General features: G+C 35.5%; 1 protein-coding gene across 1 annotated transcript in view; it reads left to right on the top strand.

The window, feature by feature from the left end:
• The window catches only part of LOC136039325 (chloride intracellular channel Clic-like), a 40,620-nt gene that overhangs the window by 381 nt on the left and 18,252 nt on the right, over positions 1 to 21,987 (top strand). Inside the window, exon 2 of the mRNA XM_065722948.1 lies at positions 8,441 to 8,529. Within this exon, the coding sequence (XP_065579020.1) occupies positions 8,470 to 8,529 (60 nt within the window). The 5' untranslated portion in view covers positions 8,441 to 8,469. The remainder of the gene's footprint in view (positions 1 to 8,440; positions 8,530 to 21,987) is intronic.

Below are 21,987 nucleotides of genomic sequence, written 5' to 3'. Positions count from 1 at the left end.
ATGACAAAGAAACCTCTTTGAAAGCCAATAATATTTTCTTATAGCAGTAAAAATGTATATTAACAACAGACACAGGCAGATTTTTTTATGAATAAATGGTGAAATTCTAGTTTAGTGACTTCTTGTTACCTTGGAAAGAGGCTAGGTTAGGGAAATGAAACTTTCAGGAATGGGTCTACATGCTAAAGTATGTCCTGGGAAGGTATTTTCAAGTAGGCTACCTACCTCAGTCCATGTTCTATTGCCTGAACAATTGTTTAGGGTCATGAAACTATTATTAATAGACGTATTTTGACTTTTTGAACATCTTTTCTCTCATGCAAAACTACTGCAAACTCACTGTTATTGAGTTATTCCAGCCCAAATATCCTGTATTTACATATATATAATTGCAATCATTTCCATTTTTGTTGAGTGGATATTTAAAGTCACAAATCTATAATAGTTTAGAAACAAATTTAGGCTATATATTTGCACATCAGGGGGTGGGGGTAAAGCATAGCATATATTAAATACATAAACTAACCATTACTGTATTTAATATATGCTATGCTTTACCCCCTCCCCCCCTAATGTGCATATATATAAGGTAAAATTCTAGTTAATTGACTTCTTGCTATTTTGGAAAGGGTTTAGGTTAGGAAAATGAAACTTTCAGGGATGGGTCTATAGGCTAAAGTATGTCCTGAAAAGGTATTTTAAAGTACCCACCTCCACTCCTCCCTCTAGAGGGCTCTGAAATTTGCCTATCAGTCCAAGCTGCAATTTAAGGTAATTTAAGGTAAGGTTAAGGTACATGTCCTACATGACAGGACAAAATTTGTCAAATCTTGACAAAACAACATTTTACTGTGATTTTCAGTTACTAGTTGCTTCTTCTTTGCCTTGAGCTCTGAAAATGCAATTCCTGTTATTGGAGTAGAGTTTGAGCCATATCAATGTTTTTTTTTTCAAAATTTAGGAAATGTATTTGCATATCTTTAAAACCTTAAAAATGGAGTTGAGCAAAGCTATGAAGCAGAAAACAATTTCGTTGTACTTCAATTAAGCAGAAGGTCTATTTTGCAAGGTTTCACCTTTATAATACACATATTTTTAAAGATCATCAAAGGTCAGGGCCCTCTAGAGGGAGAAGGAGTGGAGGTAGGTATTTCAAATACTTTAGTCTGTAGATTCATCCCTGAAAGTTTCATTTTCCTAACCTAAACCCTTTCTGAGATAACAAGAAGTCAATTAACTAGAATTTTACCCAAACTTTTTCAATAAAATTTTGTTTTATTGATATGCAAAGATATTTGTTTTAAAGATATGCAAATACATTTCCTAAATTTTGAAAAAAAAACATTGATAATGCTCAGAGTTCTAGTCAAATAATAGGAATTGCATTTTCAGAACTAAAGGTAGAGAAAAAGCAACTGGTAACTGAAAATTAAGGTAAAATGTTGATTTGTCAAAATTTCAATAGGTATAGACTTGTAGGCAAATTTCAGGTCCCTCTAGAGGGAAAAGGAGTGGAGATGGGTACTTTAAAATACCTTCCTGGGATGTACTTTAGCATATAGAACCATCCCTGAAAGTTTCATTTTCCTAACCTAACCCCTTTCCAAGATAGCAAGAAGTCACTAAACAAGAATTTTTCCAAAAAAATCAATTAATTAGGAAAATAAAATTTATTATCATGGCCAAAGAATTTTTGGCAGCCTAGAATTTGTGACTCTTTGACAACCAGGAAATACTTACACTCTTTTATTTATTTATGTTATAAGAGCAGAAGTAGTAATAGTAGCTGAGACAGTTTCAGATTAAATCTCCCTGTCATTCTCAATATATTGCTGATGTTCATATTGGCACCCATACTTATAGTGCCTTTTTGTATGGTCATTATCTAGTTATCCCCCATTATTTCAGGGTAATAAACAAAATATAGGGGTAATATCAGGGTAGTCAATTATGAAAGGGAGGGAGACAAGGGCAATAAAAAAATTCAATAGTCTTCCAAGTTGCCTTGCATGGACAATAGAGCTCAACTCCTGTGAACCAGCCAGCCTACATTGACCTTACCAATCTGGGTAGTTTCTAACTTCCACATTATGTTTAGATAGCATAGACAATATTCCACTAGGACTGCATCCTAGGAAGATAGTATTCTACCAGTATCTTACTATAGTCAGGCAGCTCAATAAGATAGGACATGTGAATTAGCTCTCCCAAATCCTTTTCAGCAAACTCAAATGTCCAGAACATCTCCCAAAACCCCCTTTATAATGTGTCTTCCCTCCTGTGACCCATCCTTATCATACCCCTATCAATGACTCCCAGAAACCATACCCTAAATTGATGGGCTCTTAAGAAAAAGAATAAAAAAAATCTGCCAAAAAAAGAAAAAAAGAAAACAAAATCTGAAGATGAAGATCTAGCAAGTAAGTTTAATTATATGATTATTTTTTCCAGTAAAATAAGGTTTATCTTGTAATTTTATGACGAAATGATTTGTAAACTGATTGTGTGTGTAGTTTCATGTCTGAATCTCTAGTAGGTCAAGAGCAAAATCTTGGGTAAGGGGGTCACTGGACCAAGGGTGCCAATGTGACTTGAGGTGGGTACCAAATTAAAAAGTTTCTTTTAAAAAAGACTAAAAAAGAAAAAAGAACAGAATAAGGGCACCAGAAATATCTTGGGGGAAGGGTCAGCCCCCCCCCCTGACCCCACAGATCTGTTCCTGACCTAAATTGTTTTTAACTCTTTCATTCATCCAATTTCAACCAAATTAGCTGTATAGTTAAAATAAATAGATAGACAGATCACACAAAAGCCCTATTGGGCCATTTGCTATTTAATTAGTTTCAAAACTAAAATAAAAAAAAAAATTAGTGGGGAGTGGACAGGGGCAGTTCAAAAAATTACTCCTTAACATAAATTAATGTTGTAAGTTGCCTTGTCATATCCCCATTATTGAAGCCCAGACACCATACCTTAAATTGACAGGCTTACAAGAAAGAGAATAAAACAAATCTGCCAAAAAAATAAAACACATTTTAAATATGAAGATCTAGCAAGCAATTTTAATTATATGATTAATTTTCCATGAAAACAAGCTTTATCTTATAATTTTATGATGAAGTGATTCATAAACTGGTTGTGCAAGCAGTTTCATGTCTGAATCTCTAACAGATCAAGAGCAAATTCTTGGGTAAGGGGGCTGCTGAACCAAGGGCGCCAATTTGACTCAAGGTGGGCACCAAATTAAAAAGTTTATTTTAAAAAATATTAAAAAGAAAAAAAAAGAACGAATGGAGTGTGCTAGAAGTGTCTTAGGAAGAGGGTTGCCCCTCTGACCTCATGTATCTGTTGCCTGGCCTAAATTGCTTTCAATTCTTCCATTCATCTAATTTTAACCAAATTAGCTATATATTTGAAATAAATAGATAGATAGATTTATTCACATGAAAGCCCAATTGGGCCATTTACTATTTAATTAGTTACAAAACTAAAATTAAGAATTTTTGAGGGTAGAGGGGGATTATTTTTAGTCAAAACTTACCTTTTGATTTCCTGGTATTTTCAGATATTTTACCAAAATATCTGGAAATATCCTTCAATCCCCTTGCAGATTCTGCCATCAGTCTCCATCTCTTATCCATTCTCTGCTTGTGTCCAGATTTTTTATTTTTTACTGATTTTGAACTTTTAGCTACAAGGCTACTTTTCAATATGTCATTGTGAATAGACACATATCTATAACTGTGTTACCATGTTTATGAAATGTGTTGAAGATACCAGCTTTATCTTTAACAGTTGTCTCCATTTTCGTCAAATAGGGGAAAGTTCCATGTTTGTAGAAAAATCTTTACAGCAATCAAAGACTTTAATGCCAATTTTGCAGATATACTGAACCAGCTGGATGCTGGAATCAGATTTTATTAAAATCTACAAGTTATTTTGTTTCCCATTGAAAGATCCAAACTTTTCATTTGTTATTTACACAGCTATTTAGGTTTAAGAGCTTTAGATAAGATAGAAAATACCCATTGTTTTTAGTCATGGACATTGTTAAACCTCAAAGCATGGAGAGATAACAGATAAGATATTTATTTCAAAAAGATCACTATCACAAGCCCTCAAAGGGCCAAATTCGGACTTCGGAGTCGACTAACAAAGCAAAAAACACTAATAATGATGAATAATCAAATTATGAGTATAAAAAAAAATCTGTCAAACTAAACTTGAACAAATACAAGTCAGAAAAAAGGGAAGGGGACAAAAAAATCTAATAATACAGAAAAGAACAAGAAATAAACATATATATCTACAAATTAAAAGGGAAACTAAAAAAAGTCCAAAAACCCACAAAAAAAGAACAAAGCATAAAACACACATATGATTAAAAGGGAAGCTTAACCAAAACAGCGGGGGACAAGCAAATTAGTGCAACAACCTAAAGCACCTCACATGAAAAAAAGGGGGGGGGGAGAAACTAATTTGCTATTTTATTTATTTTTGTTCTGTGATGAAGGGGACAAAGGTTTTTTCATATCTGGAAGTAATGCAGCGAATGGGGGACAAAACTGGGATAGGCTCAGAAACAGCTCAAGGCTGTCGTAATCTGGATGGTGAGTGACGTTTGGGGAAAATACTTGCCATCCAAGAGTTTGTTATTGCATTTTTTGAAAAAGGGAGGCACAACAACAACCTCCTTTGCTCAAGGGTTTCCAAACTAGCTTTTTTTAGGAGCAGAGAGTAAGGCACCTTGCCTTCTTTGAAAATTATTTGCAAGGCCCTTTTTTGGATTGACTCAATTTTGTCTGATTCTTCACAGGAGATGCCAGGGTGCCAAACTGGACAAGCATATTCAAGATGCAGGCGGACAAAAGACGTGTACAACCTTAAGGAGTGAGAAGGGGGGACGCTATATTTATTTAGGAGCTTAAGGAGGGCGATAGACGCATTAGCTTTATGGATGATATCTTTAACGTGGATATCCCACTTTAAATTTGAAGAAATTGTGACTCCAAGTAATTTAACCAAGGATGCATAAATTTCAGGAGGGATAGGATTAAGAAAACACGGCGAGGATTTGAGGAAACAAATTGGCATTATCATGGACTTAGAGGGGTTTACTGTCATATCTAGGTCCAAAGCCTCACTTCCAATTTCATTGTGGATACTCATAGGGTCGCTTATTAAATTTCTGAAGCAACTTTCAACAATCGTTAGGTCATCAATAAATTTCCAACGGTGAGGAATTTCCTTCGTGAGGCTGTTAATCATGACTGAAAAAAGGAGGGGGTCTAGGAGAGTTCCTTGGGGTATGCCATTGTTTATAGGGAGAGAATTCGAGTTATGGTTCTGGTATTTAACCACCTGCGATCTATTTGTTAAAAAGGGGGCAACCAATTTTACCAGTAAGGGATCGATATTGAACTCGCTTTCTAGTTTCTCAATTAAAATATTGTGGTTAACAAGGTCAAAGGCTTTCTGAAGGTCAATGGAAATCAAGTTTAGTCAGGAATTAGGCTTTTCAAGGATTTTCCCGATGTGGTCAATAAGAGAAACGAGGTAGTGGGAGGTCAGTAAGAGGTAGGGTTTTTTCCTTTAGCAAATCTGCAAGGAATCCTTCATACATTTTGAAAAAATAGGAGTAAGCGTAATAGGTCTAACGCCTTCAAAGCCAGGCTTTCCGTTTTTTTTTTCAAAGGGTTAATGAAACCCTGTTTCCAAATTGTTGGAATTTGCCAGACTTAGTAATTTCGTTAAACAGGACAGACAAGGGCTTAGACAGGAAGTCACCAAAGGCTCTAATAAGAGGAAGCGGGATATCCAAAGGACAAACACTTGTCTTTCTTAGTTTATCAATTCTTTTTTCAATCTCAGACAGGGAAACAGTTGGGGAAAAGGGGGATGGGGCTCCTGTTGATAATTGACATGGCAATGCTGGAAGGAATCCTGCCACATAGCTTTTTAACCTCGGAATACCAGTTTTTTGGCTTATTAGTGAACATTTCTTCGATCTTAATTTTGTAGTAGGATCGTGCCAATTTACGAATTTCTCTTTTGATTGATTTTCTTAGTATATTGGCTTTATCGAGTTTACCATTTTTAAACAGCTTCAATTTGGTTCTAACTAGTGTTTTTATTGTTTGATTAATAAAGGGTTTATCACTTGAGCACCTTTTAAACCTTTTTTCTGGGAAACAAATTTGATATGTATCAATCAGCTTTTTATGAAATGTGGCTGTTTTCTCATCAAGGTTTTGTAGAAAAGAATCCATTTTAAGGTCGTTGGCATCGCCAACTAAAAAAAGGCCAGCATTGGGGTACTTAGAAATAACAAAATCAGCACTTGCCTGTAATTGCTGGATAAAATTACGTTTTGACTCAATATTTTGATTTGGGGAGTAATAGAAAACAGCTATTGCAATAATATTCGTTGTCCAAAAAGCATCACTTGTTGTCCAAAAATTGGTGCACAGAGGCAAATCTTGGGGGGATGGAGGAGTTATGGATTGTTTGTTTTTTATTTTGGGAAGGGGATTGAAATTGAAAAGTCTTTTTTAGTTCCAAAGTTTCAAGTTTTCTACAAGGATGATATTCTAGATTTTTATTAGGATACTCTCTTTACGTGTCTGCAAGGACACCCACAATGGAAAGGAGTTTTAGACCCTCTCCCTCTGGTACACAAGAAAATATGTAAAAAGTGCTGAATTTTTTGATTCCAGGTGCAAATTTAACACTTAAATGACAAGAAAAAACTGTTACTCCATAAATCTTATAGCCTTATAGGCTATAATATTATTGATTATTAAGCTCAAAGAACATTTTAGGGAGTTGTAGATTCTCCCCGTCTCTCAGGTTTGTATGAAAATATGCAAACAAAAAAATCAGACAATTTTCAATCCAGGAACAAGTGTAACACTTAAATGACACAGGAACAACTGTACCCTACTAGTCTTATGGTCTTATGGACTATGAGATGGTTATTTCTTAACCTGAGGAACTTTTAACAGGAGCAAGATTTAAATCAATCAAAGCAACAGAACATGATGTTAAGACATTGTGTAGTTCAAAGATCCAGGAGTTCACAGGGAACCATTACTCAATGTAAAATCAATCCAATCTTTGATCCCTTAGTTCTATGACTACCTTAGTTCTGCCCTAGGAATGACGCATGGACGGATGGTAGATAGACTTATCTATCAACAATTGAACTGATATCATTTTTATACAATTCTAAGAAGGGCTTATGCCATATTTGCCTCTCACTCACTCGAACTATCTGTCTTGGCTTTTTCTACAATTAGCCGTGGCTTGATGCCCACAACTACTTGATTATAATTCAAATTTGCTATAATTCGATTTGCTTTGATTTAAAATAGAAAGTATATAAAGAAAAATGTTGCGCAATTGTCTTTTTAATAAATATTCCTTTCATTTTGAACTAAATAAATTTAAAGACTGCTCTTGTATCAGTCGATGCAGCTGGGTATTTTTAGTATTAAAGTCTAACTGATACTAGTTAAAGCAAGCCCACTTTTATGTTTTGTAGGTTTTAGTGTCAAAGTAAATGATTGATTCTGAATTATTTTTTTTACAGACACAAGAAAATTCCCTTGCAGTGAAAATTTCGTTTCAGAAACGGCAAAAACTTATTTTACATCTGTCTAAAATATTCCTTTTAGAAGTTAGTTTGACCATTTTAAAATTCACTTGAGAACATATACAAACTCAATCCCAAACACAAATCAAGAGAATTATGGAGCAGGTTTTCAGTGGTTGATTGATCAATTAAGATCAAAACTAGCAACTATCAAAAATTAATTTTTGAACAGGAAACGAGCAAGAAATGATACGGGCATTTATTATTTTTTTTTTGCGGAGAGCTTCAAGGTAGAACCTTCTATAGTATTGTAATTTTAGAATTTAGAAATCGTATTCTTATTTTAGAAATGTTAGAAATATTTCTTTAGAGGCTAATTCGACGATTCTAAAATGTACTGGAAAACATGTATATACAACCCCTCCCCCTAAAAAAAGAAAAAAATTACAGAATAGTTTTCCACTGACTAATTGATGCATTAAGATCAAAACCAGCAAACAAATTGTATTCTTGTTTTTTTTTTATGAACTTGGTCAAGATGAGGAAAAAAGCAAGCAATGCTATTTGTGTTTGTTATTCCTTGGCACAGCTGTAAGGTACAGCCTTCTTAAGTGTACTTATTTTATAAATGTATATTCAACTCTAAAACTGTGTCATATTTTCTTCATAATCCGCATTCATGAGCCTTTTGTTCTACAGAGCTTATCAAAATGCCCTCTTGTCTAATTAAAAATCTACAAAAATCTGCATTTTGGGTAGAATAAGAAACTTCGAAAAGTTATTGTTTATGCAGATAAGATTTGTCCTCTTGTTACATAGTTGCTTATCAGTTGACTTTTCTCGTAGGACCTTCGAGCGCAAGAGACGCATAAAGAATGTCGGAAGAAAATGCAAACGGAACTGAAGATGTTCGTGAGATTGAACTTATTATTAAAGTAGGTCTTTTTTTTTAATTTGGATTTGTTTTATTCTTGATTTGTGTATTTATTTGTACTTAAAAAACTAAAAAGTCAAAGTTTAAACACGATTGCTTAATGTCAGCTTGTGTAAATTACGTGCACAAAGAGAATGGATTTTACAAGGCGAATTAAAAATGCAAATATTAAATTAACCAAAAGAAGGAACGCAAATGGTTTATTCCAGAGTAACTTTCAATCTTAGTTGCCAATGATTTTCTTTTTGTCTCCAAATTGTTTGGGGTGTATCTTGACACAGCCCCTTCCCCCAAGATTCGGCCAAAGAGACTCCTGGGTAAAAGCAGTCACTTTTTATTTTAATTGAAATGCCAACTTATTAAAAATGAAGCCTATTTATCTGACATACTTCAAAAGCTATATAGTAGACTGGGGTGGAAGCTCATTTGTTTACATTTTCTAATATTTCTGTACTTGGTTATAGAATTGGAGCTGCTCCAGTCACATTTACCGTCTTGAAGCTCACTGAAATAAAAAAAAAAAAAAAAAAAAAAAAAAAAAAAAAAAAAAAAAAAAAAAAAAACAAGTGGACTTATGATGCCAAGACCCTGTGACATATTGCAGCAACTAAAACCCATGGATCACAGCTGTTTAGCTGTGACAGAAGTGGCAATATCGATTGTATTAGACTCGAGAATCTTGTAAAGGCATAACAGAATCCCTGAATGTTTATCGCTGATAAATATGCTTAAAGTCCTTAAAGTCGTTTTGATGGATGTTGATGATAATAGAATGTAGCCCTTCCCCCACAGAGGTATGATCGAGCTTGAACTACTGATACCACAGCTGTTAACCATTTGTCTTTAATGACTTTTGCCAGCCTATCTAGTAATTATGCTAATAAAACAAGATTTTGATACCCCCGCGCAACCTCTCATAGGGGCTAGATCATGCGTATACCATAAATAGACACAATTATGTGCCTAGCTCTTAGTTCCTGCCAGGTTTAGCTGGGGCTTAAATTCACCTTCTGATAAATATGCTTATGACAAGAATTTAATTATCTCCATCGGATTTGGGTTAATCCAAGAGTCTGAGACTCTTACTCCCCACATCCTTTTTTAGAATCTGACGACCTCAAAGAGACAGGAGTAGCCCATCAACTATTACTTCTGGTAAAGTTTTACTGAGACTGAGACTGGTTGTTTGTCTTCTGTTGCAATGTATTTAGCAATTCCTTCCCTCTCTTTCTCACCCTCAAAGACTTTGAATACTAGCGTATTTTGATAATATAATTAAAGCTGGATCGAGTCCTCATATCCAAAAGACATAATTAAGACATTAGCTCTTACCTCCCACCATCTTTTGCTAAGACCCGAGTGTCCGCTCTTGTAAATATCCTTAAATCAAGAAATATTTAGACACCCTTTGCCCCACGTAGATTGGTTCAGGCATGAATTCCCAAAAGACGGAACTAAGACACTTAGTCTCCCTTCCCATTAAGTTTGTTTAAAATTGAGAATTCGGTTTCGGTAGAAGCTGTGATGACAAAGATTTAGAGACCCCCTTCCCCAGAGGTCAAATCGAAAAGGCCCCCCCCCCAATCACAGCTAGTACACTGAATCTAAGTTTTAACAAAGCTTCGCTGATTTATTGAGAATTTGGGGGTCCCTTCCTTGCAAATATCATATTGGAATCCAATGCCCAAGAGCCTAGAAGATCAGCTCACCTTTTAAACTTTTACGTCCTACCAAGCTTTGCTAAGACCTGACAACCACTTCTGGCAAATATCTTTATTCACGTACACGATCCCCCCACTTACGTTGGATTGGGTACAGACCCCCCAAAAACACAACCGGAACACTTAATCATACTTTTCACACAGTCTTGTTAGGATCCGACAACCCCTTTTCTAGCTGTCCTGATGATAAGGACTAGGGATCCGTCCCAAGTTTATTTAGGATCTGACAATCATGTCTGGTAAATATTCTAATCACAATAATTTACATACTCTATCATTCATAGGCTGGATAGGGTGCATACTGCCAAAAACAAAGTCTGGGCCCTTACTCTTAAACCCCACCAAATTTTATAGAGATACGAAACTCCTTCACTTAGATATCAGGATGACAAGAATTAGAGATCTCTCCCTTATAAAGGTCGTGTGTATGCCTGAGAAGCATAACTAGGACATTACCTCTTACTTTACATGAACGTTGGTGTAAATCTAACCTTCTGTTCTTGTGTATATCCTTGTGAGATGGTTTTAGTACCCACTCCCTCCTAGTAAAGGCTGGATAGTTTCCGGAAATACAGACTTGTTTCTGGATTTGACCTAGATATTACTAGAGATTTATACATAATCTAACGCGTAAAAAGGACACTTGCTCTTTACTTTTTATAAAGTTTACTTGAGGACTGACAACCTTTTCTATTAATGCCCAATGATAAGAATTTAAGGACCTCTTTTCATTCAAAAACTCGCTTTTACTTGCTATCAAGCTTATTTGAGAGATGATAAACCCTTCTGGTATGACAAGACTTTGAAACCCCTCCCCCTCATTCCTTTAGCTGCGACTTATATTACTCCTTGACTGGTTTCAGTCTGTTTCTGAGCACAAGAATTACATACATACAAAATTTCAGGATATTCGATTAAAATCCAAAATTGGATAAAAAAAGAATTAAAAGGAGGTTTGGTATATCCGGATTTGTCGTTCCAGAATTATTTCCCAGGTACCTAGAAGGAAAAACACAATTTTCAACCTCATGTCACAAAAATTATTTTTGTAGTGCTGCATGAATCTGACATCAGGTTTTGGAGTTAGGGCAGTTTCTTCTTTCTTCTTGTCTGTGCTTCTCTGAAACTAAAAAATGATCTCTTTTTTTTTTGAAATTACTTGAAATTTCAAAAACTTCAGAAGAACTTTTATTTTCTGTTTCTGGTCCCAATACGGAAAAAAATTCTGGTTACCGAGTGAGAAACTGCTGATCACCGATAAGAAACCATGAAAGTTGCCCTGCAACACAATTGTGTCTGACGAAATTTGGCTACAATGATCATCGAATCTTTTATTTCACCGTTTTATTCACTAGCCTTTTTTCGGGCAAAGGTGGATATAGGCCGCCAGCACCGATGACCAATCAATGCCATTTGGGGGGGGGGGATTACAACCACTTTTTTCGGGTACTTTAACAACCTTGTTCTATACTTTATAAGATGCTTTTCTTCAATTTTCTTATGTTATTGTATACTTTCTTCTGAGTTATCATCAGCCTAATTCAATGCCTGCTATTGTTTGGTAATTTCAGTCTCTTCATGCATAAGCACGTATCTTTATTGTTGCCAATTGACACTTTGGAATGATATGTTTTATGAAAATACATGATTTGGGAACTTAGTAAATGCTGACACGAATGAAACTGGTGTTTAACGAACGGCAGGAAGTTTTAAAACTTCTAGTTTGAAGCAATTATGTGTTATCTTTATACAGCAGCCAATTCAAATTTACCGGATTGCATTGTTCCAATTCCTCGAAAGTTACCCATTTCTTTATTGATCTTGTTCAGGCTAAATCAAAGTGAAAAAATGGATCATGAGCGGCTAAATTAATAGTACAGTCAATCTAAGGCTCAATCTCAAAATGATTGTAATGGTTTTGATTTTGGTACCATTCGAACCAGAAAAAATTGTCTATAACATATAAAAAATCGGTTAAAATCGGACGAGGTGAAATTAATTATTTCTCATCTTTTCTTCTAAAAGGATGACTTTTTAAAAACAACTTAATTTGCACGTATAGAAAGTCGGTAATAGGTTAATCTGGTACATAGATCACGAATATGCACTTTGGTTTTGTTCTGAACACTCACGTTAAGCCCCCCCCCCTTCCGCCCATAAATCGAGCGTTGATGTAGGTGTGAGAACAACATTACGCGAAGTCAAATTCATACCGAAAAAGAATAAACTGCTGAAATGCAGAAAAGAAGTCGTGTCCTTGTCAATTTACAACCCCCCTCCATCCTAAACGTGACCACCCAAAACTTTTCGAATCCAATAAACAACTTCTCACCAACTAGCTAAATATTGATTTTAATTTGAACAAGAAATTACTGATAATTTAAAGTTGCAAAAGGCTTGGGGACTCATCACATTTATTTAATTAATCGTATGTCTTCATCTTCGATTTAGACCTGAACGTTAGAGCAACTAGTTCCTTTGCAAGATTTGCAAGCAATGTCGCATTCGATGCCATTTAGATGACATCAGCACCGGTCACTATCATAGGATCCCTTACAACCTCACTGCACGACGGTGATGGTTTTCTATGGTGCCGCTTGAAGATCTGCGAGGATAGGGTACAGCTTACCCTTCTGGAGTCTTCATATCCAATTCTCAAATCAAGGGCAGGGCCCTGAAGCCCAATCCAATCTTTACATTAAGATAGGCTCAGAAACAGTAAAATTTTGCTACTGCTGAAGTAGGAGGTAGGGCTTGGGGGTAGACGACAATTTTTGACGTTGCTACTTTCTCCTGAAAGACTCGGTGTCGGTAATCTCTTCTTTCGAAGTATCAGTTCGAGACAACGTTGAAGCATTTCTCCTTAGTTGTTCGTTGTCTCTCAGCCGTCTTAGCGCAATCCCTTTGCCAAGTCCGTGTAGACGAGAAGATGTCTTGCAGCCATGAAGTGCGTGAGCAAAACGGAAGCAGTTTGCGGCTTTTAGTCTCAAGCTTCTTAAAAATGGCTTTGATGTCCCAAGTTGCACCTGAAGTGGTTGCCATAGGCTTACTGTGCAGGTAGACCATGTGGTGCCCAGAAATACAGTGGTAAAGTAACAACACCAACCAGTCGGTATCGTCACTGATAGCTAGTGTCCCAAGTCTTTGAACGCTCAACTGCTGTCACCAAAATAAGTAAGTCAGCATCAGAGAGTACATTGTCGGAAAGGGCTTTATTCTTTTTGCACGAAAGAAGTCCCTCTTTTTTTGGTGGTAAGTCTCATATATGGACTAAACGGTATTTACCGTCCAGTGGCATGGTTTCGCTTAAGATGAGTAATATCTTTTGTCGAAGCAGCGATGTCGTAGCCATCAAAGAAAATGATGGCGACTGGATATTTGGCCTAAACGCAGTTCCATTGTCAGTCTATGATCTCCGAATGTATTTCTTTTTTCACTCAGGGAATCCTGTGGAGCAAAGCGTTCCGTCTAAGACGTAGGTGCAAGTCAGACTAAGTTTTCCCCGATAGTATCAATTTCTAAAAGTTGCTTAATAGCTTTTGCTAGATCTGGTTTATTTGGCTTTCGGAACGTGCCAGAATCATCAGGAAGCGACGCAGGATAGGAAGAAAGGACGTCCTTTCATTATTTAGCTATCCTCCGATTTCAGCTTGGCAAAACCTACCTTGGATCTTCAATGTTTACTGAAAAGTTAACTAGAAGCCAAAACTGATCAGCAAGCGTACTGCTTACCCATTCTTTCAAACTCAAATGTTGCCAAAATGGGTCAGCTTGTTCTTTCGCATCACCGCATCTATTGAATAATTTCTCACCAAGACCATTGAAGAACATTACAGATGCCGGACAACTTTGATATGTTTACAAAATCATTTATTTGATTTGGTGTGCGTGGGGGGTAGGGGGGGCGGCAAAATATGCCATATCCTAGGAAACGACTTTTTCCTGGAATTTCGCCAAAGGAAGTGTAAATTTTCTCTGTGTGGATCCGACTTCGTGTAATATCCAACGTTAAAGTCATTATCTTAGAAGAAAAGTTGATTCTCCTTGATCATTATCACCTTGATCAATTTGGCCGATTTCTTATATGTTGTAGAAATTTTTTTTTCGGTTCGAATGATACCAAAATCAAAACTGTCGGAATTAGTTTGAGGTAAACTCTAAAACTAATTTAGAATGACTGTACTATAAGGGCATATAAACTCAAAAGTAAAAGGTGGCAAATTTAGAAGATCCACACATTGGAAAAAGAAATATGCTAAAATAGGCGTAAAAAGTTACGATTGTTGAAGCACAGGACCATCCTCCCTATTAGAAAATCCATGTGATGCCTTACTGTATATACTAGGCGAGCGTGTTTAGCTCTAGAAAAAAGAAGTTTCTAGGAAATCAGTTTATATGTAAGGTGTAAAACTAAACAAAACGCCTGGCTAGCTCGAATGGTGGACCATCAGAGTTCCCAAGATCAGGGTGATGGGTTCAATCACGATGTTGGATTCTATTTTTCTTTCGGTGAAAAAATATTGAGAACGCATTCCTATTAAAGTAGAAGTCGGATTTGTGAAAAAAAGGTTATATTAGACAATTTGACGCATGTAGATAGATTAAGGATTTAATAAAAAGAACAGGGAGGGGAGGATTTTCTCTTCGTAAATGAATATTTCAAAATTATAGGTCTTGTAAGTTTACTCGGTTTGGCTCATGACCAGGAGATCGGTTTGAAATCTCTTATTGCATTTGTGTCAGGGCGGGGGGCTGAAGGAGACTTTGAATTGTGTGCTGGGAATGGATCAAACAGTTTTTCTTCGATCCTTACGAAATAATATGTTATTACTACTACTAACAACTCGCTGTCGTACCAAGGTATTAGAGACCAACTTAGCTACGCACGCTTCTATGAACTTTCCAGTTTCGTATCCCAACTGTTCTTAGAAAGTTCCTCTCAATTCTCATCCTGGAGTCTATCGATGTCACAACTTTCCAGAAGATAGTCACCCCTCCTAAATGTTCTTCATTAACTTAACTCTAGGCACTACTAGGTGCTAAGCTTTACCTTTAACATCGATAATGACACTCCTGAATATCCTAGCGTCATATTGATCCTGCCAGTCTTTGATTTATAATAGCAAAATCAATATGATTGGCCATCTTGCCATCTTGTGAATATTATATTAATTTATGGGTAATTTTATTATCAAATACCATGTTGGTTTTCACTAGGTTAAAGTTGCTATTTTCATTCCCTGTACCAAGTTCTCCAAGCTAGGATACTAAGTATGCCAAATTGTACCAATAAAGGTATCAAGTCCCCCCATAAAAACACAAAAATACAGTAAAAATACTCTACCTGGGATTCTGGGATGCTCCTGTAACTGTATGTAAATTTCATCTAAGTCAATACTGTCTCCGTCTGGCAGTTCTAGTGGGACTTATACCCCTATGAATGATACGTAGCACGTAGGTTCAATCCTCGATGGGGGAGGGAAGGGTTGAAAACCAAGTGGCCATATTAGGCTATATATTTCAAATTTTGACAGGATCCTCAAATGTGCGTGTACTTCAATTTATGGCTTGTTCGTGGGATGTGATCAGTATATCCCTGAAGCATTTTCTCATTGCTCTGTTAATGTTTTCTGAGCCTTGTAACCGTTAAACTTTATCATTATTTTCTTTTAATCTCTAATTTTCTCAAAGCAGAATTAATGTATTTCATAGTACAATGCAAATTTTAAGCCAACTTCTCTATCGTCATAGCTTGACTAAGGTGTGGCTATTGTGTTTCTTTGCAAATCTCCGACATGACTAATAGGTAAATATACAGATGACAACACCTAAAGTACAAAGAAGCTTTGGAACTCTTAAAGGATTAATGGAGAAAAACATTTTACATTATATAAACACAAAATTAACGTCATTCTTGACTATTGGCATAAGCGGCAATGGGCAGGGTGATTTTCTTACCGCTCTTTGTACGCAGGTGTAACTTGGGTGTGACCCAAGGAATTATGCTGAATTAGTGTGCTTTTAATTCTTCATAATTCCTTGGTTTGGTCGAGCTATGAAGAATCAGGTTATTTAATAGTTTAATAGTTACAGTTAATTAGCCCGATGTTTCATAAAAAAAATACGTGTTTTTTTTTATTAAACTGTACGAAACATATCGCCATGCTTAAAACCAATAAGCAATCCGTCGTGCCAAAAGTGGGTTAGCCAAGTAGCAATGCTACTTGGCAGTTTTCAATTTTGTTGGCGGATTTTTCTGAAAATATCATTTTTACATATAAAAATACTTTTTGCTCAAAGAAAACATTTCAAAACATAGGCTGTGCTGCTTAAGTGTCAGCAGCTTTGGAATTCTGTCAAATTCTGCTACTGGCAGCTTTGGAACTTTTTCCATACCTATAAGCAATAATAAGGTTTTCATAACTTTACCTCAAAGTTCAAATGGTTATCACTGTTTATGTTAACAATTCTTTGTTAAAAGATTTATTAAGGACAAATATTTGAAAAGCACACTGTGTACCAGTATATAATAATAATAACAATTTATTAATGTCCTTTTTACGAATATGAAATATATACACAGGAATATAGGAGATAAACGAAAAGAAGACTGACAACTACACTATATCACTTCTGAGAATCAGAACGATAATAAATAGCTCATGATGTTCATAATAGGTCTCAAACAGATAATATATAGCTAAAGAAACATTCACAATAAATACCTTGGTTTTATTAAGGCTGTGGTGACGAAACTACTTATCCATCAACCGTAACAGTTAAGAGGAAAATCAATTCAGTTTTCTCTAGATTGCCTAAGAAATTGAGCGTTTTGTTGATACATTTTTATAGTGATATCAAGTGTTTCATCTTTTCGGAAAATATATTTGTTTCGTGATACTTGTATGATATACCCCGACCTAATATTCTTCATCTAAGTAGAACCTGTTTCTCTGACGCTCAGTTTTAATGAAAAATACGCAAGTATGATACAAATATAATACTTCAGAAGAAAATTTGGGCTATATATTTGCATTTTAGGGGGATGGGGGGCGAGGGTAAAGTATAGCGGGTCTGCATGCCTAATGTGTTAGGCACAATTATTCTGCATATTATGCAGTAAGAATTGTTTTCTGAATCAAATTTGGGCTATGTATTTGCATATTAGGGGGATGGGGGCAAGGATAAAATATAGCGGGCTTGCATGCCTAATGGGTTAGGTACAATTATTCTGCATATTATGTAGTAGGAATTGTTTTCTAACTCCCCGCTGTCCCAATCTTTACCGTCACCCTCACCCCCCTAATGTGCAAATATATAGATCAAATTATATATTTTCCATCTATTCTGTCACTTCTCTTTGTCTTGTCCCACGCTAAGCTGAAAGATACCAACGAAAAAAATCGGTTCTACAAAGCGTCAATGAATGGACAACTTGAGTGGTCAGGGGTATATCATACATGTACCTGTTTCTGAACCATAAGGGGGTTCCAAAAATCTTTACAAAACCGAAAAAAATGCACACGGAAAAAATGGAACGATGGAAAAAATACACGAGGTGCGAATAATGGGTTATAAATTTTAGTAAGTGTTTGCTAATAAAACCGAACTTTCACCGTGAGTAGCAGGCCAAAAACATGTTTTCTAAGTATTTCTAATACAGACGATAGCACCAACCCGCGCGTAGTAAATACCAACTATATGTTGGTTCATTTTTTCATATAACTAGCTCATACTAGAGAGGGTTTGGTACTGACATTAACATTTTTCTCTGATTTCGGTACTGATTCTACTTGTTTGGCTTGTATTTGTTTCCCGTACGATTTTCGATTTTGGCAACTTCAAATGTGAATCCATACCCCAATGATTCCCAACCGTTGATTCCTTGTAATATCAATTGCGATTTTTACTGAATGTCAAAACGACCAAATAGATGTCTTTAAGAGGAACTTTTTTGGAGGCTATAAATGTGCTACTTACGGTTATTGTGTTATTAGATAAGATATTCTATATGAATGAAGAGTAGAACCATCTGTGAAAGTACTACTTACAACTCACTACAGCACCAAGCTGCTTGAGGCCAACACATCTATGCACGCTCCTTTGCCACCCCAGTCTATTCAAAAACTTCCTTTTTACCCTTCCCAAGAAGTTTCTATTTCCCTTAAATCTTTCCTTATGGTATCCTCCGCCCCGTTCGGGGAAGACATGCTTTTCGTTCGGCCCTAGACGGTTGGCCGACGAGGACAATCTTCGGCAATCTGTGATCCTTAATCCGCAGGATGTCCCGTAGCCATCCTGTCATTATAGCCCTAGAGAGCGGGATTAAACCACATTTTTTGTGAAGCTTACTATTTGAGATACGGTCGGTCAATCGGGTACCCAAAACAGTCCATAGACAATTTCTCTGGAAAACATCTTAGCAAATCTTCCTCTGATTTCGGAGCCCCAACGCTTCAGAGCCATACTTGACCACTGTCGTCACTGTAGCTTTCACTATTCTAATTTGGTTTCGCAGACTTACCTTCTTACTCATCCAAACTTTTTTTTTAAGCTGTAAAAAAAACCTGGACCTTTTAACATCTTTACTTCATCCACCATCTTTAATAATAATATTACCTAGGTATATTAAGCTGTCCACTTGATCGATCTTCTCGTTATCCAACATCACGTTTCACACATTCACTTCAATTAGTCATAGCGACTTAGTCTTCTTAGCATTAATTTTCCAACCTATTCTTGCATCTGAACTCACAAAACCTTTAAAAAATCATTCATTTTGCTAACATATTCATCTAGGATGCTTAAATATTAAAGTCCAAGAGAGTTTCGCTTCCCCATTTGATTCTGTGTTCTCCCATCACCTTTGCTGTGCTCCTTAAAACTTAGTCAATCAAAATGATCGATGTAAATCAGGGTAAAATGCAACCTCACAGCCACCATATTAAAAAAAAATCATTTAACATACTGTCAGCACATGGAAGTTCATCACAAAATAAATCTTCCTTCACATCCAAACTGTCGCTAACTTTTTCATTCTTTTCTATATCTTTTCATGTAACTTTACCACGTTTTAGCACATTCTTGAAATGTTCCTCCCCATCACTTTGACTCTTTCTTTATCAGCAATTTTGACCTAGTTCCTATCTTTAATTGGGACAAATCCAGACTGACTCTTCCCTCTTAATTTAGTAACATGTTAGTACAATATTTTACGATAATGCCGTCTGATTGCATCCTCCAGATCTTTGGCAATTTTATCCATGGCATCGACTTCACGCCTCCTTAATTCATATTTTAATGCTCTCTCCACTTTCGTTAAATTCCTCTTATTTTCATATGATATATCAGTAAAATAATTCTTGTACATATTGCCAAAGATTATCCTTTTCGGCCAACCGTATAGGGCTAAACGGAAAGTAGGTCATCCATGGTTAGAGTGGGAGGATGTCACAAAGAAGGATATAAGGAAAATGGGAATTATATATATATATATACATATATATATATATATATATATATATATATATATATATATATATATATATATATATATATATATATATATGTATATATATATATATATATATATATATATATATATATATATATATATATATATATATATATATAGGAGCCTCGGGGGAATAGTGCCATGTAATGATTGTATGTTAAAATTATTTATGAGTAATTCTCATTTTAATTAAGTCCTATATCAGAGAAAAGAGCTGTTTAATGATTTTATGCTTGAATTTTCGAGTCCATTTTATTCTCTGATTATGTGCATATAATACGTCTACTTGTCTTTGAATGTCCGTATCTTTCTATCCATATGCTGTTCATACGCTTACATGAGGGGCTCATTGAGTTTCAAAGACTAAAATAATTGTGTTCCAGTCATGGCGTATCTCCCCTGCTTTATACGATTTTGATATACTTTTGCAAACGGAACCAGTTGTGAAGTTTAACTTAATGGATGTTTCAATTATTCTTATTAGTTTAGGAAACAGTGTGAAATACGCCTTTGTATTTTCGGCATGACGAGATGTATGATAAGTTAACGCAGATACAGGTCGGCCTCAAAGTCACAACGCTTATCTTGACATGACAAAATCCACCTGTTCCACTTGGGAAACCGTAAATGATTAAACCACAAATAGATAATAGTTTATTTTTATTACTGTTCATAAAAGAGATAAAAATGGTTTACTTGCTGGTGTTATTTCACAGAAACAAACTGGTATTCTCGTCCTTGAAATTTAGAAATAATGTATTTCGTAGATTGTACGAAAAGAAAAGACATTAGCTGTGTTTTTGATCACCGTTCAGTGAAGCAGTTGAACTGACAACGTAGGACGTTCAAGTGCTTAATTTTCGTTTTTACTGCAAGGTGGACGTTTATGGGGCCCTTCGGAGTTCTTCAATAAAAACAGGAATTAAGCATGGACAGCTAAAGTAGCGTGGCTTTTTTAAATTGCAGTCAACAGGGGGGGGGGCTAGAATTGTTTTTTTTTAAGAGAAATACCAAAAAAAGTATTATTCATAAAAAACATTCCCTAAAAGGTTTTTTTCGAAGTTCAAGGAGGAGGAGGAGGTGTGCCCCCTTAATTGATGCCAATGTTGAACTTTAGATTTAAATCTAAAATTTCAATCAGTAAGCTCAGCTACTTTCCAAGATATCAAAAAGGCCATCATCTAGCATTCAAACCAGCCTAGTCTAAATTAATACCTTAATAATTCAGCTGAAGGCCAGGAATAATATTCCAACAAGTGATAAAACCAAGTTTAATCTATGTTAGCTCAGATACTAAAACCCTAAAATTGATGGGGATATTTATAATAAGGCAAATTTAAACTAGTCCATACAAATTTAATTGTTTGCAAATTCAATACCTTAGAATACTGAATCTTTTATTTGGCTAATTATGCAATTTTCTATTTTCGTTTTTGAGCAGAAAACTTTAGTTATTTTACACAATAGGCTAATTTAAAATTAGCCTATAGGCTAATCAACAAGTTGCCCTTAGCTCTCCCTAAAAGTCAAGAGCCAATCTTATTTTTTGTCTTGAACCTAATACTTTTCATGCTGAAAAGTATCTTCAAACCTTCACCTTTTACTTGAAAGTAGCCATTTCATAGTGTGAGACTTCTAGCTCATGCTTGTCCATTTTATTGTCTAAATTCTATACAAGGTGAACTTCCAACGTCCTTCTAATCAAAATTTGACGTTCTATTACTTTTCACCGTAGACGTTTGAGATCGCCAGTCATCGTTCATAGTCTTACTCGAGCAAAAACGGAACTAAGCACAATGGTGAATTTACCGGCCATTAAAAACCGATTTTAAGCAAAACGGCGATCAAAAACGCAGCTATTTTAAAAGTGCGAATAGTAAACTTACCCAAAACGTTCATTGACAGAAAGACCATTTTAGTTATGACAAAGCAAACTTTTCAGTCTATCCAAATAGCTATAATCAGAGCTGGGAGAAGTGTAAAAGGAAGGAAGTCAAGCTCAGGTTGGAGATAAAACAACTACTGTTATTTTGTATCAACCTTTAAAATCTAATAGTGTACAAACCTTTAAAAAATATCTATAAATACTTTATTTTTTTGTTTTTTTTTTGTTGTTGCTTTTTCTCTTTTTTTGAGCTGATTTATAATCCTTAATTTTGCTTGGAGGGAACAAGAGATCCTTTTAAAATTACCTCCATCTCGTTTCTTACTTTTCCTTTAATTA

This window comes from Artemia franciscana, chromosome 19 (assembly GCF_032884065.1).
Source record: "Artemia franciscana chromosome 19, ASM3288406v1, whole genome shotgun sequence".
Classification (NCBI taxonomy): domain Eukaryota; kingdom Metazoa; phylum Arthropoda; class Branchiopoda; order Anostraca; family Artemiidae; genus Artemia; species Artemia franciscana.
Note: the sequence above shows the minus strand (reverse complement) of the source record. Positions and strands in the feature narration are given on the sequence as shown.